The following is a 20247-nucleotide window of genomic DNA, read 5'->3' on the forward strand; positions in this document are numbered from 1 at the left end:
CTACATACTGTAATTGTATGAAGCTAAAAATCCCTTTCCCACAACATTACTGTCACTTTTGAAATTTATCCATAATATTCTTGAACCGTCAATTTGCACTGGAATTTCAGATCCACAAAACAATCCCAACAGTCGACCTCTAGAATCATTTTCACGTATTTCAAAATAATCTTTATTGCATTCATCTGAATTTTCTATACTGAAAATTTCTATTGTAAGAACGATTGCATTGCCAGCGCTTGCCTCAATATACCAGATGCAGTCTATGTTAACAGGATATGATGAAGGATAATATGGTGACGCAAATTTACCCATTATTGAATGATAATTTCCACCACAATAGTTGTCCATGATCATATATTCTGCTTCAAACTCAATTATTACATTAAGAGGTACAACTATAGTTAATGCATGTCCATTAGAAATAATTGCAGCTGGATGAGATGCGCAAAATTGTGATCGTAATGGCGAAATGATACTGAGTCCATCATATATCTATAAAATAATATATCATTTTAATATAAGTTAAGTGCATATTTAATTTATTAAAAACTACCTTTGCTCCAATATTAGCACAATCCCTCTCTGATTGGTAAGACGACATTATCATTGGATTTAATTGAATATGCGTAGGTGTTAATAAAATATGCTTTGATAAGTCTTTAGATATAATTTGCCAATTACATGTTGCATTCAAGTGACCATATCCATTTATTTCAATAATATCGAAGTCATTTTCATCTATAACAATACTCTCACCGCAATTCTAGTAACCAAAATAAATAAATTAATCTTTTACAATAATGTTCAATTATTTTCTTGCCTCTTTAAAACTCAACTTAAACCCTTTTCCTTCGTTACTGTAATCACTTTTAAATCTTATAATAGCTAAATTTGAATGAGTATTAGTAATGAGATCTGTATCCATAGACCCACATTTTTTAAACAACTGATGTTCTTTAAAATCATCACCAATTTGCTCTATCGCTTCAATAAAATCCATTTCGCAATCATAAAAGTTTTCTAAATCAAGATCTTCTAATACCAGCGTTATCGTATGATGTTGCGTAACTTCTATAATCCATTCACAATCAGAATTAGCTGGGTAACTAAGAGGATAGTTTGGAGACTGTATAACTCCAGCTCTGCCCTTCATAACACCACCACATTCTATAAAATTTAAATGATTAAATGATACCTCATGTTAAACGGTTACACTTTAACATAAATGAATTTTAAACGTAAGTTACGGAAGTCTTTTATTATTACATAGCATATTTCGATCTTGCAGCTTATATCTACTACTTATAATTATTATTCTGTTTTATTTATTCCATAAAAATAAAGCGTTAAATTTTATGATAGTATTTAACTGTGAAGACATTTCACGATTTTTTTACACTATTCAGGGTTAGACGATTAAAGTGTTACCAACTACACACAGCTACATCTGTCAAACTGATATTGCCAACTACGTGAGACACATGTGAATGACAGCTGTTAAATTTAATAATAGTATTTTACTGTGAAGACATTTCACAATTTTTTTACAATATTAAAATGTTACCAACAACACACAGCTACATCTGTCAAACTGATATTGTTTATATTGTTTACAAGCCACCACAAGCATTTGCGTTTAAGTTTTATAGAACAAAAGTTATTCGAAATGGAAATCAAAAGTAATAGTGTGATTACGTTATATTTGGCTGGAAAAACAGAATCAGTTTCTGTTTGTGAGCTCAAATATCAAAAAGTAAATAAAATGTTTGTGTATTGGATCATGAAACGGTATAATAGTACTGGCAGTCTCACCAAACACTGTGGTGGACGAAAAAAACTGTAACATCACCTGAAATGTGGTAATCAAATGGCCAAAGAACTGAAAATATCCCAACGAAGTAAGCGACGCATATTCCAAAATAAGCTCAAGGTAAAGGGTTACAAGTTCCAAAAGCTACATGATCTTACACCAAAGCAATAAAAAGTTAGACTCGAAAGAACAAAGGAGTTGTTACACTTGCACGGACGTAGCAAATTTTCTAACATTATGTTCTCTGATGAGAAAAATTTCCTCATTGAGCCCCATTGAACAAATTCTCAAAATGATCGTATTTACTTAACTGAATGCATTGCCGATAATTTTGGAGTACGAATGGCCAGCCAAAGTAATTTTCCATCTCAAGTAATGGTATGGGCAGCTATAACCGCCGATTGACGCTTCTCAATCGTTTTCATCGACCCTTGTGTCAAAGTCAATTCGACTTATTTTCGGGAAAATGTTTTGGAAGTTGCTTTAGAGTTGTGGGCACGCAAACATTTCGGTCGTTGACCATGGACGTTTCAACCAGTTTTGGCACTGCCTCATAAAGCTCGTGTGAACCAAAAAAGGTTAAAAATCATGTTCCACACTTCATTTCGTCCACACAATGGCTTTAGATATCGCCAAATGCAAATCCGATGAATTATTCCATGTAGCCTATTTTGGAGAGCAAAGTGAGGACAAAAAATATGCCAGTATGAATGCGCTGAAGAAAACCATTGTTTAGGAATGGACTAAATCACCCGAAGATTACATTCGTGATGCATTTTTTGTCTTTCTTTTTATTAATACAACTACTTAACTGCAACTACTTTTATTACTTAGTGAGGTTAGAGTGTTTTGTAAGTTTTATTCTCCGTACTGAGTCAGTTGCATTAACTAATTTACTTCTGCATTTTTATGTTGTGTAATTTTCGTTGCGTGAGCAATAGCACACGTTTTTATGACGTCCTCAACGGGTTTGATTGATAATATTTCTAAGTACTTTGTTTGAAAACGCTGTATTATCATAACATTGCTCTTACTGGTGCATCCCCATAACTGTATACCGTAAGTCCATACAAGCTTTAAAATTTGATTGTAAATCAGGAGTTTATTTTGTGTCGATAACACTAAATGCATACCGATTAACCATTTTATCTGCTTATACTTTAGGTCAAATTCGTTTTTCTTGTTACGTGCTGTTTCCATTTATATTTAATTTGCAGTGTGTAAGGATGGAAATTTACACTAAATTTCCACCTACATAAACATGCACTAAAGACAATAACACGAACTAAATCACGCCAACACAACACAGTTTTTTTTATAAAACAACACATTTTTTATATTTATATTTAAATTTAAAAAAAGTGGTTTCACTGGTAATCAATGTTGCAAATATCTGGAATTGAAAAAAAATTAATTAATATTTAAAATATTTATTCAAAACAACTTACCAAAATCCAACCCGCTTGCAAGCCGTAGTAACACCTCAAAGTAATCTGAAATGATATTGAAATAAAATATGAAAGTATGATTATATAAATGAATAATAAACTCACCTTATTTATTTGTTAATTATATTTTTTATTTTTATTCCTGAAATTTAAAAAATATTTGCACTTTTAATATTTTATTTTATTATAACAAATAAAATAAATAAAACCACCACTGACTGAATGTAGTTTTATAACACGTTTTGTAAGAATCAAAACAAAGCAGCACAATAGCGAAATAAGAAAACAAGAACTGCCAAAAATATTCGCCGTTAGAGAAGCTCAAGAGAAGTAAAATGCACAAGCTGGGTACCGCACACAACATGAAACAAAAAAATTACAGAACAGCAAAGTAAACAAGACTTGTGTGAGATCAGCTGTAAATAAAAATGATAGGCTACGAAAAAGCTTGGTCGGTTGGATATTTAAGACGCGCATTTTCGTTGGCATAGAATCACTAAGAATTATGCACCTAGAAAAACGCAAGTCCATAAATAAAAATAATTCTACATCAAGAATTATTAACACAAAGTTCAATTATATTATTTTAACTGGTCGAATTACGTCTATCGTAAATAATATAATTTCACAGAATTCATATATAAGGATAATTCTACATCAAGAAATATCGATACTAATCATTTTTTCCCTTAGAAAACACATAAGTCAACCAAAGTGAATCGAGTAATCTACACATCCGAATAACCGTTGAACATCAAGTACAAATTCTACAGACATCCTGCTGAATTTATATCAGTACGCAGCTCTAAAGCTGCGTTCTTCCATCTACACCTTGATTTAATCAGTTATTTATAAAATTAATCTAAACCTTCACAATATTTATTCACTTTAAATTTATTTAATAATACTAAATAATAAAATACAGAAAAATATATATAAGACCCAAGCGTGTCTTTGAATATTTTGGTTATATATAAATTTTATTGTAACGAATCTGGAGAGGCTGAGGACACCCAGCAAAACGAAACGACCCTAAGGAACTGTCGTTACAATTGGGAGACACTTTTATTTATAAAGTCAACATGTACCAATTTTAAATTTGGTTTAATTTAAATTTGGTTTTTTGCGTTAACTACAAAACGTTAATAGACTTTCTTTTTACATAACTTTACTTTACTTTATTTAACTAAAACAATATATTTATTCACGACGCTACCCAACGAACTTCCGTTATTCTTACTTCACTCGATTGTGTCATTCGCTGTCAAACATAGGTTAGGTGACCACATGTTGTTAAAAATTTTAAGGTGCCCAGTTTTGCGTTTCGGATGTAGGTTAACAGTCGGCCCTTTCTGACGTCAAGCGTCCTCGCGCTCGGAATCAGTTTCTTCTTCGTACGGAAATTGACACCATGGCTTTAGGAGATCAGACGCATAGATTGATCTATAATGTCGTTGTTTTCGATCGGATCCTGGTAGGTCTTCGATGACATAACGGTCATTATCGAGAACTTCGGTGACTACAAACGGTCCTTTATATCGACATTCAAGTTTGCGGGACGTGCCTGTGGATGCTGGTTCTCGTTCTGCTAGAACTAAATCACCTTGCTCATATTTCGTTGGTTTCCTGTGTTTATCGTCGAAACGCTTTTTCGCGTTTACCCGTTTACTATCGGTGTTATTAGCAGCAAGTAATCGTCGACGGTGGAGTTCTTCTTGGGTGATGGGAATAGTATCGTCTTCATCTTGGAGAATTTGGATCAGCTTGTTACCTAATATGTCGCGTGGCTTGAATCCAAAAAGCAATTCGTTTGGAGATTTTCCCGTCGTTTGGCTAATCAGTGGGTTCAATGTACATTGAATGCTTCGTAGTTGCTCGTCCCAGGTTCGGTCATCTTGTGTTGATGGTTGCAGCATGGATAAAACGGTGCGATTAAATCGTTCGACTTGGCCATTTTCTCGTGGCGTACGGACTGCGTTGCGTATGTGTTTGATTTGTTGATCGTTACAGTATCTTTCAAATTCGTTTGACGTAAAGGCGGTACCACGATTACTTATTATATTTTCAGGGGTTCCAACGTAACTGGTAACTTCAATCAGAATGGCGACGACTTGTTTAGTGTTCGTACTTTTCACTGGTCTGACGATGACAAATTTTGTGAAACTGTCCACAATAATCAGGATATACTCGTTTAACTTTCGGCTTCGGGGAAAAGGTCCCAGGTGGTCAATGTGAGTTGTTTTGAACGGAATAGGCTCCATTTTGTCGCAATGTAACTCACCTTCCTTTTTACCTCCTCGACGCTTGGTGAAGGCACAATCAATGCACGCTTTCACAAAAGATTTGACAAAGTTTCGCATTCGAGCGAACCACATAGACCGTAGTAAGTATTCAATCGTTCGGTCAACGCTTAAGTGTCCTGTTTTAACATGTGCATCATGTGTCACCTTCCATCGCAAAACCTTTGGTATTACGAAGAGCTGTTGGTTTTTATACCGTTTGTACAGTCGTCCGTTAATTATTTTATAGTCGTTAATAATGTCTGAATCCTTATCCTCAATTTTCATTACGACTTGTTGAAGTTTGCTATCTTGTAATTGCATACTGTAAAGCCAATCTGCCTCAGTTATTTCCGCCTTCCAGACTCGCAAAGTCGCTTCCTCAAGATCGCAACCGTCTTCGTTAGGCATACGACTTAGTGCGTCGACGTGCGCCAATTGTTGCTTGCTTCGATGTTCGATGATGAGGTCATAGTCTTGGATACGAAGCCACCATCTGGCTATACGAGGTATCATTTCTCGCTTTTGCATGGCCAATTTTACAGAATTGCAATCGGTAATGACCGAAAACAACTTTCCATAGATGTAATATTTAAAGCGGTCCACAGATTCGACAACTGCAAGCGTTTCTAATTCGTAACTGTGATATTTCCTTTCCAGTGGTGTGGTAGATCGACTAAAGTACGCCACCGGCTTCCAATCTCCGTTGTCATTATGGAGTAAAACACCTGCGACTCCGATGGCACTCGCGTCTGTATGCACTTGATGGTCAGCTTCCACTCGGTAGCCCGTTAATACTGGTCCGGTTGTTAGTGCTTCATTTAGACTCACGAAGGCGTTTGTCTGTTGATCTGTCCATTTAAAGACGGCGTTCTTCTTAAGTAATTGTCGCAACGGTTCGGATATAATTGCGGAGCCTGGTATAAACTTACGGAAATATCCCGTTAACCCTAAATAGCGCAGCACCTCTGTTTGCGTTGTAGGCATGTTGAAATTTCGGATGGCTGCGGTCTTGATTTCACCCGGCGTTATCCCGTTGGGTCCCAACTTATGTCCCAAGAATTGGATAGCATCTTTCAGATATTCACATTTTTTTAAATTCAATGTTAAATTAAATTCTTTTATTACACCTAAAATTCGTTGAGACTTTCCGAGAAGTTCTTCTTCATCGTTGCCGCCGACAAGCATATCGTCCATGTAGTGAATCATATCGCTGGGTTCCAAGCGCGTTTTAATTTTTGCCATCAATTGCAGAAACAGAACTGGTGCGTTCTTCAGCCCGAACGGCATCCGTTTAAACTCATACAGACCATCAGGAACCATAACTGCAGTATATTTACGACTGTTACGTTCTATAGGAATTTGATAATAACCACAGTTAAGATCTAACGATATGTAGATTCGATACTTCGTTGCTTCTTGTAAACTTTCTTCGATATTGGGCATTGGGTAGCATTCTTTTCGAGTGAATTGATTAATCCGACGGTCACTCTTTTTTTCACAAGCAACATTGGACTCGCATGACTTGATTCAGACGAAGCTATAATATCGTTGTCGAGCAACTCTTGAATTTTCTTCGCAACGATTTCTTTTTTCGGTTCCGGAACTCTATACGGGATTTGTGCGATCACCTCGTTGGTCGTTAACTCAATTTTCTTTTCGACTACACTAGTTTTGCCGATTCCATCCATACCTGTAGCGAAACATTCTCGGAATTCATTCATCACCTCTAACAGCTTTTCCTTAGAATCTGAATTTACAGTGTCCATACACACGTCATCTTCTGTTATTGGACTAAGTTTATTAATTTTACACGTCGTTTTTACTTTGTCTTCGAATTTGAACTGTCCGTTGTCATATACGGCACGTATATTTTCGCAATTAAATATTTCGTCCCCGAGCAATAGATCGTAATTCAACACACAATCTTTGAAGACGTGCAACGTCAACGGTTTTTCAACCTCATCGATTTTCAAATCCGTGTCGATTTGTATCTCAGATCGTTCTATTCCACCACCGAATCCACCGATGGTAAATAGGTTTTTGCTGCGCGTACCACCAATATCGTTGGCAAATGTTTCCCGGACCATATTACATTCGCTTCCAGTATCAATAAATGCAATGGCTTGCTTGCCACCAATCGTTATTTTCTTAAGAAATTTATTGTCGATAATACTTGTTTTTCGCACAACAGCTGATGGTTTTCCGCAATTTTGCTGTTCATTTTTGGGGTACACCTTATTACAATCTATACAACGAGGACGTTTTGGGGGTCTTGCACAATTTACTGACAAGTGCCCTGACTCACCACAATTGTAACACATAACATTCTTTGCCTTACTGAACGATTGTATTCTTTGTTCGCTTTCACCCGCATTATGAAAAGGCTTTTCGTTTATCTTAATGCAATTTTGTAAAAAGTTCTCGCATGCTTCACGCATTTCTTTAACGGATACGAATTTTTGCGGAGCAATCGCCATTTGTAGTTCTCGATGTTTTAATCCTTCTCGGGCGTATTTCGTGATAGCCATCTCACTAAGATTATGACGTCGTCCTAGCGCAGAGACACGAAAAATGAACTCAGTTATTGTTTCGTTTTGCCTTTGAGCAACGCGCGACATATTGTAATGTATATCCGCTTCATCGTATTCGCAACCGAACTCGGTGACAAGCTCATTTGAGAACTCCTTCCAAGTAGCATGCATTCTTGGTGATGCGTCCACCCACATGCGCGCTACACCCTTCAAACGGCTATACACTGCAAGAAGCACACTTTTTTCGGGCCACGCATATACAAACATAACAGCTTCAACACGTTCGACAAATTGCGTAGCCGTGATAGAATCTTCATTCGTTGGATCGAATTCGGGCAAGACTTCTGCGATTTCTCGTATAGAATGCGCGTTACGGTACTTACTAGGCATTTCTGAAATACTCTTTTGATTGTTTCTAACGTTATTCTGGTTAATGGCTACTTGTTGAACCATTTGCCGCAGTTCGCTAATTTGTTTTCTCAATTCTTCGTTTTCACCCCGCAATTCATCATTATCGTTTGTAAATTGCAAAACTACGCTGCTTGACTTCACGTGTTCAGTTAATCGTGCAACTAATTCCGCCTTATTACCTGTAGTTGATAACTCTTGCTGTTGTAAGAAGTCCTTCAACTGTTCCTTCGTCAGTGATTCGATGGTCACCATCATTACGTATATATAGTTTAATTACTCCCCTTTAGGGCATTGATTCAATCCCACTTATGAACTTTAAATTTGGTTTAATTTAAATTTGGTTTATTGCGTTAACTACAAAACGTTAATAGACTTTCTTTTTACATAACTTTACTTTACTTTATTTAACTAAAACAATATATTTATTCACGACGCTACCCAACGAACTTCCGTTATTCTTACTTCACTCGATTGTGTCATTCGCTGTCAAACATAGGTTAGGTGACCACATGTTGTTAAAAATTTTAAGGTGCCCAGTTGTGCGTTTCGGATGTAGGTTAACACAATTTTGTATTGTTAAGCTTAAGTCGCCATTGTTTCGTCCACTGCTGAACATTATTAATAGCTAGCTGGAGAATTTTAGTTGATTCCATGTCATTTGAACCAATTGAAATTAGAGCTGTATCATCAGTAAACGTCACAATTTTACAATTTTCTGTTACTGGGATATCATTAGTAAACATAGGGAAGAATAAGTATAGGACCAAGAACGTTTCTCTGTGGAGCACCCGATTTAATTTCTTTTAGATTTGAGTAGCAGTCTTCTTGTTTAACTCGAAAACATCTATTTGTTATATAAGATTCTTTAAGATCACAATATTGTTCTGGCAATTGCATTCGTAATTTACTCATAAGACCCACACCTCGATGGACTTGTTCAATTGTTGAGTGGCTGGTTCTAAAGCCGAATTGATGATTAGGAATTAAGTTTTGTTGTTTTATAAGATTTGATAGTCGCTTTTTAAATGCTTTTTCAAAAACCTTCGACAAAATAGGTAGCAAAGATATGAGTCTATGTGAAGAAACTTCATCTGCAGGTTTGCCAGATTTAGCTATCATTATTACTTCAGCTACTTTCTAGAAGGAGGGTATATATCTCAGTTCATACGCAGGTTTGCCAAGTTTGGCTATCATTATTTCTTCAGCTACTTTCCAGAAGGAGCGTACGTATCTCAGTTCATATGCAGGTTTGCCAGGTTTTAAAGACTTAATTATGTCTTTTATTTCATAAGCAGAAGCTGGAGGTATGCTTATTTCGCTGTCTAGTTTTATATTATCCGAAATATTCTCTTCAGCATTTTCTACTGCAAAAGTACTTCTAAGATATTCCGAAAAGAGTTCTGCTTTCTGTTGATTGCTTTTAACCCAATTATTTATCGTCTGAAGTTTTTTATACCTTCCAGAGCGAATAGTACGTATTCCGGAATTCTTTTCGCACAATAAATGGCCTAGAAATGTTTTAAAGGAATCGTTTTATACTTTGAGTCAACTTTTTACAGACTTTATTGAGCAGAGACTTATCTCCAGGAAATCTGGACATTTGCCACTTCCGTCTAAGTTTGTATTTTTCAGTAACTAATTGCTTGATTTCATTGGGATAGTTGCCAGTAGCAACCTGCTTTTTAACGAGAGTACTATTCCAACTATGTTCCAAGTATTTAAACTATAGATATTTTGTGTACATTTTTTTATATCCCTTTTTAGTTGATGTTCATCTTCTATGGTGATAACATGTTTAATCATTAATTGATTCGCAAGTGTTTGAAAAAGCTTCCAATCTGTGAATTTATTAGCCAGAAAATACGGATTTTCTTTTTTTACTATGGAACTGCAAATATTTAAAAAAATTGGGAAAAGATCCGAGTTCAGATCAGCTCCATCCTTAATTACCATGAAGCTTTTAGAAACTTTTCTTGAAATAAAAAAGTCAATAAGATCAGGTATCTTACTTTGATTTGTGGACCAATAAATAGGTATTCCCGTCGATATTGTTTCACAACCAGATTGTTATATAGATTTTAAAAGTTTCGAACACTTAGTCGTAATAAATCTCGAACCCAAGAAGTATTATTAGCATCAAAGTCACCACCAAAAATAAAGGTTGGTTGGTGATCAGCTTCGATTCAAGCTGAAACTATCTGGAATTCAGGAGCTTTTAACTGAATTCCTTGGGGATGTTAAATGTTGTTCCGGACAAGTATTCTGGCTTATTTAGCCTTCTGGTAAATTCAACCAAAACCTGGCTCATTCAGCCAAAGTAGTATAGAACTGGCCCATTCGGTCAAGTATTAAATTATTGCTATATATATATTTCTTTAACCTGGCTCATTCGGCTAAATAATTACATTCCTTAGCACAGAGCATCAGTCGGAGAAGAGAAACCCAGGACGCCACCCGGTCCTGCAGGAGTCTTCTCAACGGTCAAACCGAAGTCAAACGCAGATACATCTTTAACTCTTACAACAATTCATGTCATCACGAAACATAAATGTATCTCTAAGATTTACTTAGTGCACCTCTTTGTCAAACATATTTTTTTTCTTCAATTTTTAAAAGAAAATGTTTCTTTTGTTATTTAAATTATAATTATTTTTCTTATTAATTACTTGAATTATCTTTGAATTTTGTTTGATACTTATTTTTGAATAAATAAAGTATTTCATAAAAAAATAATTAAATATTACGTTCTTTTCCTATCAATCAAAACTATGTCTCAGCGAATAAAAATTTTACTGTTACGACTCTGGACCACGGCTGAGGATACCCCAGCAAAAATTATATTTTTGAACGTCACCCCAACAGTGCAAAGGATTGCATTTTGCTTTCTGTTTGTAGACAGGACTCTGCATACTCCATGTCTTTTACACTCTTACCTGGAATGTCACTTTCATGCGTTCCGCTATCGAGTGGTTGCTTTTGGTTACTTTTAACTGAGCTTGTCTTCTTATCTCGTTGCTTTTGCAACTCTTTTGCTACCACACATCCCCGATAGCTTGCTGGATGATTTTCTCTCCGCAATTTCAGCATTTTGGTTGCATTGTTGGTGGTTTGTCACAATCAGATGTAGTATACCTTTCAACACACTTTACACATCTAGGTTGTTTATCACATTAGTTAAATAATAAAACAATAAATGACAATTATATTATTCAAACTAAAGGAATAAAAGTTGTTTTAATTGAAATACGTGGCACAATAGAATTCATTGAACGAATTTATTAATTAGATTAAGATTGGATATAAGATGAGCAATTAAGTTACGGAGTAAATAAGTATTACAATAATTGATACTACGCTTACATGGGCAAAAACCATAACATCATCGGTCCACATAAGAAATCACATCACATATTAACATTCTTCTTAACCTATTTTGTACCTCCGTGTGGTACACCACACGGCTAACTTTGAAAATTATTTAAAAATATATAAAAGTAATTGATTCAATGTTTTTTATTTTTGTTACTTAGTTTGATATCTTAATAACATAAAAATACATATTTCGAACAGTTTTCATCACTTCATGAGTTTACCTGGTCAGAAATAAAAAGTGTCCAAAAAAATTCTTTTTTTAATCAAATGAATATTAAAATAAACAGAAATAAAAACTAATATATTTGTTATGAAATGTGTTCACAAAAGTCCAAATATAATTTTCATAATTTTTGCCGGCACCTTAGTAACAGTTACTTGCCACCAGACGCTGGCGAAAAAAGGCGTGTGGTAAACCACCCGCTGGGGCCCATAATACTGTAATGATGAAACAGTGCAATATAAATGTTTGTCGTTAGGTAGTGAAATAAAATGAGAATAATCTCTCTAATAAATATCATACTCTTCTGATTTACTTCAACTTGTGTTTTTTACTATGCATAATAGTAATAAATCTATTTTGAAATTTGATTGCTGGTTGAGTTAGTCTGAATTCGGTTGTTTTATACATGGCTTACATATGTTCATGCAAAAAGTTCTGTCGTCAATTTTTTATTGTAAATAAATTATGATGTCGTGCCTAAAATATCTAAGAAATCAGGAACTATTGCATATTATTGACATTTGGAGCAAAGATGACTCGTTAGTGCCAAGTGGTACTCCGCTACCTATTGAATAATAATGTTTGCCACCTGATAATGTTGCTGGTGAATCGGACAATGAAATGATTGACGATGATGAAATATCAATAAACATTACATGCGACTTTAAAATTTTGTTCCCTTTTTTGAATTCCGCGTGTTTAATTGTGAGAGAGTATTTTGATACTACTGAAGTTGTATACAAATCAAATGCACAAGATTATGGTGGTGTTGTAGAAATGCCTGAGTCGCTACTATTCACATTGGAACTTGTGAAACCAATACGTTTCGGTTATAAGCTGTAAACCTTTTCTGTGAATAGTGGATATACTTTCCAGTTTCTGCCATACTCCAGTGCAACTGTCAAATACAACAAACAATTGGAAATCAGTGCATTTGTTATAAAGAAATTATTGAGCCATTGTGAGTATCCATTGCAACATACTGTATGATTCCGTTGAACCCATAGTAAATGTCCCAATGTGTCGTATTGGGAATAGAAGCAAAAAGTGGTGGTGGCCATTATGGATTTAGTGTTTAGATATCACAGTAGTATACGCTTGAAAACTACATTGCTTCGTCGCTGCTTCATATAGAAAAAGCCATTTAAATGGTCATGTAGAAAATTGCTTTAAAATTTTCTATAAAAATAAACAATTTTACATTGATCGTAGACAATGACGCAAGGAAACTTATTTCTTTTTATATAATACAATACATATGTAATAATTCAAATATATTTTTTATGAAAAGCATAAAACATAAAATTTTATACTAACACGTATTTTATTTAACTTAAAATGATAATTACTTCACCATAAAAGTAACTAAATACCAAATTTGCGAACAAAACACATATAAAAATAGTTCTACTATCGAAGAGAGAAAAATGTGCTATGAATCCCAGCGTGTAGTTGACCACGCGGCACTTTTCCGAAAAATTACTTTTCAAAAAAAATTGGATTTTGCAGGGAATGTCTTTAACGTAATATAAGACCTTTCTGAAAATTTCACCATAAAATTCCAAGTTTGAACTTGCCTGGTACTTAATGGGTTAATTTAAACCACAATAGCTCTCGGATTTCGATGAACAGTTTATTTTTATTTTCTGTCCGTTGATCGTGTTTATCACATTCGATTCCACTACCAGGAGGTAGCAAACCACCTCCCGCCATACTTGTTTATAAAAGAACTATGACTTTGATAATACAAATACAAATAAATATTTTTAATTATTTATATATTCGTTATGAACAAAATATATTAAATGAAAAGTTACATAGAATTAAGGATGTCTGGTTGTGTTTAAAACTTGTAGTTACTCAGTAGCGCACAGTTTACACAAAATAAAACAAAATTACAAAAATATAAATATATAATTGAAAGTTTGTGGAACTTATGATTTTGTTTAATGTTATTATTATTTAGCATTAAGTTGTTCCTTAACTACACAATTAGTTTAGTTGTTCTGTCTTTTTGCAACACTTAATGTAAATTTATTTTGAGCTCTTAAGTTTTATTTGCTTTCTCTATCAGCTGTTTTCAAATATATTTATTTAAGAGGTAAACAAACAAATTCAAAATATAAAGCAAAAATTCACTTGTTTACAAAAAAAAAAATAAAATAATATTTAATTTTTTTATTTAATATTTGGAAAGCATAATTTTTTAAAATGTTTCAATTTTGAGTCAATGTCTTCATTCTTTTCAATAAAATTATTATAACTTTTTACGTTTTTCGCTTAGAAAAGACCAAAAGTTACGGAGTGATTTTTATTTGCGCGCACACGATTTAATTACCGCATGCATTCGTGTTGCATGCAACTCATTTTCTAACACTTTGAAGGTCATAGTCAATGCAAAGCTAGAATAAATAGGTTTCGAAATTTTGATTATTTCGATAAATATTTGTAATTTGAATCAATAAAAAATAATGACACACAAAAAAGATATGATCGCTTGAATAGGTAACACTTCAATTGCATAATCCTGTATTTACAAATATTCATAAAATAAACTAGAATTTAAAGAAAACTGAAATGTCTTTTAAAAATACAAAAGGGCATTATTTTTTATATACATAAATTCTACATTTATGTAGAAATACTACAAATTTATCAAAAAAATAAAACAATTTTTAAACAAATATTTATACGCAAGTATAAATATATATTTATTCGCAAGTATAAATATTCAGGTATTCTGGTTCAGACAGCCCGAATACCCCTAATACTTCGATTTATTATTTTGTAAACTAAATGTTAAATTTATATCAAAAAAATTGTTGATGGGTAAAGTGATGCGCGCATGTGAGCAATTTTTGTAGTCAGTAATAATTGTTTTAATAATAAATATTTGGGAATCAGAAATTTATATTTTTTTTAACATATTTTCAACATTTGAGAATACAAAGAAACACTTTACTGGGTGTAGATACCAATACCTCAGAAGGCATTTCTGTTATAAAATGCTAATGTCCAAAAACGGACTTGGAGAGAGCACATGATACAGAAGAAAAAGCGGATCGAAGATTTGCAGAACTATATTGGCTTCCGAATATGGAATTGAAATATAGGAGATTCTGCAAGACAAATATAAATACTATCCAGAGGCTGCAATCAAAAATCCTGCAGACAACAGTAGACGGCACATCACAAACGACGATATTTACAAAGACCTTAGAATTCCTACTACACATGAAACAATTCAAAAATGCAGTGCTAACCATTTATCTAAACTGCTGTAGCACACAAATTTAGAAATGAAAAGAATCCCTGCATTGGAACTAGGGTACAAAAAACGCTTGGACTGCATTAAGAGAAATTCATCAGCCCACTGGACCGATAAGAAAGGTATCTTTGTTTAAGAAAATGATATATATGCGCATGAGTGAGGGCGATTCCATGCAGCAGTATATTACGAGCTTCGAAAAGGTCATTGAACAACTTTCAGAAATTGGCCTTGAATTGCAAGAAGAATTGTTTGTAATAATAATTTTAGCAAGTTTGCCAAAAAGTTATGAAAACTTTGTTGTTGCGTTAGAAACAAGAGATCAGCTCCCAAAGCTTAGTGCTTTAAAAACAAAATTATTTGAAGAGAATGAGCGGAGAAAACATAACAAACCAGTCGAAGCAGATGGTATTGTACAAGCATTAGTTGCTACATCAAGCCATAAATATTCCAACAACGAGCACACCAAAAGATATAACGGAGGTAAAGGAGATAAAAATTTTAGAAAAAAGAGTAACTTTAAATGTTACAAATGTGGGAAGAAAGGCCATTTCGCTGCAGAATGCAGATCAAGAGAAACTTCTGTTAAGAGAACTGAAAAAGTTTCTGGAGAGTATTCAAAATCATTTTTTTCTGTTTTTGGAGTTAATCAAAACACGGTACTTGATAAAAAAGCTTGGTGCTTGGATAGTGGCGCAACTTCTCATTTGTGCGCACATCGTGAAATGAAGATTTTGAGCAGTGCAATGAAAAAATTATGCTTGCAGGTAATAAATTTCTCAAAGCTATAGGACGTGGTAACGTGAGAATAAAAAGTCACATGGGTGAACTTATATTAAAAAATGTATTGTATGTTCCGGTATTGCAATGTAATTTTGTTTCTGTAAGCAAGGCAGCAAACAATGGTTATATAGTAACATTCGATAAAAATAACGCGTATATTGATGATCAAAACGGTGAAACTATGTTAAAAGCAAAGCAAATAAAACAATTATTTTTCTGTGAAATATTAAACAAAACAATGGATTTAAAAACGCAATTGTTTTTTAATAATAATGTAAATGATGATTTAGTTCTATGGCATAGACGGTACGGACACTTAAAAATTAATAGTTTAATCGAATTAAAAAATAAACAACTAGTGCTGGGTTTAAAAGTTGATTCATATCAAAAAACATATAAACTGCACAGTGTGTCTTAAATGCAAATGCAACATAAAACCGTTTCAATCGTCTCAAAGTAAAACGAAAAATATCTTAGACTTAGTCCATAGTGATGTTTGTGGACCAATAAATGTTAATTCAATCGGAGGATCCAGATACTTTGTTACTTTCGTAGACGACAACTCGCGGTATATTTTTGTTTACTTTATAAGTCAAAAATCAGAAGTTTTAAATATTTTCAAATCATTTAAAAGCATGGTTGAATGCCAAAGAGGAAAAAAAATTAAAATGTTACGTAGTGATAATGGCACTGAATACGTAAATACATACAAAACCCAACAAAACCCAAATACAAGTTGGTCAAAAACAACTTGTATTGCCGCTCTTAAAGAAAAATCGTATGAGTGTGTGTCGCCCAGTTTCTACCCCTCTTGAGGCAAACTTTCAGGTATATTGCATAAATGAAAGTTGTAATAAAGTTGATATAACGGAATACCAGTCATTGATTGGCTCATTAATGTATATTGCTATTAATACAAGACTTGATATATTGCACTCAGTATGCAAACTAGCCCAGAGAAATTGTAATCCCCACTCTGAGCATTTAACGGCAGCAAAGCATGTTCTACGATATCTTAGCAAAACCATCGACATGAAACTGCATTACAATAAGAGTGGTGCAGCAATTAAAGCGTATGTAGATGCAGATTGGGGAGGCGATGCAACTGATCGCAAATCTTATACGGGCTATGCGTTTATCTTGGCAGGAAGTGTATTCAGTTAGGAGAGCAAAAAACAGACTACAAGGTGAGATGAAAAAACTGCAACCAACTTCAGACTGCTGTCATTTCTAAACCGCTCGTCCCACAGCTGTCAGATTTATTCTAGTGACAGCTCATTATATTGTTTACAAGCGCACAAAAGCATTTTGGTGGGAATTTTTCAAAAAAAAAGTTATTTGTGATGGAATTCAAGCGTGATAGTGTGATTGCTTTGCATTTGGCTGGAAAACCACAAGTGGCTATCGTTAGAGCCCTCCAGCATTTAGAAGTGAATAAATGTTTTGTGTCTCGTACCATCGCTCGTTACCATGATACTGGTAGCGTAGCCCGACGTCAAGGAAGTGGACGAAAAAAAACAGCAACATCGGCAGAAATGGTTCGAAAAGTGAAAAAGCGAATTGAACGAAATCCGCGTCGCAGTGGACGAAAAATGGCTCGTGAGCTGAACATATCGCAATATGCCATTCGGCAAATATTGAAAAATGAGCTTGGACTAAAGCCATTCAAGTTCCAAAAAGTGCAAGATCTTACTGATGCGCAAAAAAAAGTTAGACTCGAAAAAGCTAAAGAGTTGTTTCGCTTGGCCGAAAGTGGTGAACTGCCGAATTTGGTTTTCTCCGATGAGAAACCATTCGTTATCCAGCAGTTTGTAAACAAACAAAATGATCGTGTTTACTTGCCAGAGAGGTCAGCTGAAAATTTGCAACTTCGGTTGGCCATCACAACTCAAAAGCCGGCCATGGTGATGGTGTGGGCCGCCATAACAGCCGATGGTCGCTCGCCGCTCGTATTCATCGACCGTGGTGTCAAATTAAATGCGCAAATCTATCGCGAAAATATTTTGGAGGGAGTTCTGAAGCCCTGGGCACGCAAACATTTCGGCCGCAGACCTTGGACATTCCAACAGGACTCAGCACCATCGCACTCAGCACGCGCCATCCAAGAATGGTTAAGAAATGAGGTTCCTCGCTTCATTTCCACCGCACAATGGCCACCAAAATCTCCGGATGCCAATCCGTTGGACTATTGTGCCTGGGGTATTTTGGAAAGCAAGGTTGGAACTAAAAAATACCAAAGTGTCGATCATCTCAAGCAAGCGCTTCGCCGAGAATGGGACAAAATACCGCAGAGCCACTTTCGGGCCAAAGGTGGCCAATTCGAACAAATCTAAACCGATTCTCAAATTTGATGTTATTTCCGACATTTTTTGCTTTCATTCAATAAAATTTAAAAAAAATGAAAAAATTATGGCGTTTTACTTTGTTGCAGTTTTTTCATCTCACCTTGTACAGTGGCTCTGAGCAGCACAGAAGCGGAGTATATGGCGATTTCTGCAGCAGCCAAAGAAGCTATATATTTAAAAAAAACTTTGGTCAGAACTAATAGGACTTAGTGATATTGGAACAATTATGATAAATAGTGACAGTATGAGTGCTATGAATTTAATCAAAAATCCTGTATATCATGCTCGCAGTAAGCACATAGATATAAAATATCACTTTGTTCGTGAGGCATATAGTAATAAAGAGATTGATTTACAATACTGTCCATTTGATATAATGTTGGCAGATACCTTTACCAAGAACTTACAAAAAATTAAGCACTGTAAATTAACAATGGCTCTTGGATTAAAATAATGAGTGATGAATGATATTAATAAAAATTATTGAATTGATGAAATTGTATATATTATAAGTTAGTATTTTATATTGTAGTAAAATGAAGTATATTATTTTATGTTATAAACATTGAGGAGGAGTGTTGAATTTAAATCCTACCACAATGTTAATAACATTACACATATATAGATATTTTTGTCAAGCTTTAATAAGCTTTTATTTAGTCTTACATAATTTAATTTAATAAATAACGACAGTTGTGATTATACACTCGAAAAGCAAACAACGCGTTTTATTGAAAAGGTGTGTTCTACATTTGATAAATTCCAACAAAGGAAAACTCATGGATTTTACACGACGATAACGCACCGACTCATACAGCGTTGGTTATGTCACAGTTTTTGGCCAAAAACTCCACCAACATCATCAACCAAGCACCGTACTCTCCAGATATGGCTCCGTGTGATTTTTTCCTCTTCCCCCGACTCAAATTGCCATTGCGAGGAACGCATTTTGAGACCATAGATGCCATAAAAGACAATTCGCTGCATGAACTAAATGCCATACCTGCGGCGGCCAATAAAAGTTGTATGGAAAATTGGATCAAGCGTTGGCATGCATGTATTGCCGCAGAAGAAGAGTACTTTGATAATAAAGAAAATTATTAAAAATTCAAATACTGCGTTTTTTAACTTCTCTTTCTTTTTTGATCACATAGCACGTCTTCGAAAATGTATACTTGTAAAATGTCATAAGTTGACATGACGAAATTTCGTAAAGATCCCACTTGTCTCGCATGTGCAACACTGTTAAAAGCAAGGCTCTCATACAAATAAATTCTTTTTATTTGTATTATTATTATTTTAATAAAATAATTATATTAATTTAACATTTAGCATGAAAAGTTTATTACTACTTGAGGAAGAACATTTTATAAAAATATGTAAACTGAGGTAAAAAGGATGCTTTTCCAGAATTGTAAAAATGGATTTAGGGCGTTCTAATTTTACATTTAACATGAAATGTAAAATTATAACGCGCTAGGAGTGTGTCTCTGGGAGCTTGTACACAAGGCGACGTGTCTGATTGAATTTAACAGGGAAAATGCCAGCGTATTCCTTGTTGTCCTCAATCCAAGTTGTCGCACAGCCTCCACATGGCACCCCTGGATAGTTACCTGGCACCCGCTGGGTAATGAACTAATAGAGGGCACAGCGAGTCCCATGCCCAAGACTTTAATTTGGGTTGTGCACAGGGTTTGGAACACGTCACGTAAAATCAGTCGCCAGTGAAAAACGTAAGGATACCTTAGAACTGGAACTCGAATGTTGACGA

The 20247-nt window shown here is 34.6% G+C and overlaps 1 protein-coding gene across 1 annotated transcript in view; it reads right to left on the reverse strand.

Moving 5' to 3' along the window:
* LOC119670194 (cubilin homolog) overlaps positions 1–20247 on the reverse strand; it is a gene marked incomplete at its 5' end in the record, with an annotated part of 150697 nt that overhangs the window by 109340 nt on the left and 21110 nt on the right. The window contains 3 exon segments of the mRNA XM_038080361.1: positions 9–495; positions 557–766; positions 824–1170. Of these exon segments, the coding sequence (XP_037936289.1) occupies positions 9–495; positions 557–766; positions 824–1170 (1044 nt within the window).

Source organism: Teleopsis dalmanni, chromosome 1 (assembly GCF_002237135.1).
Source record: "Teleopsis dalmanni isolate 2A chromosome 1, ASM223713v2, whole genome shotgun sequence".
Lineage (NCBI taxonomy): Eukaryota > Metazoa > Arthropoda > Insecta > Diptera > Diopsidae > Teleopsis > Teleopsis dalmanni.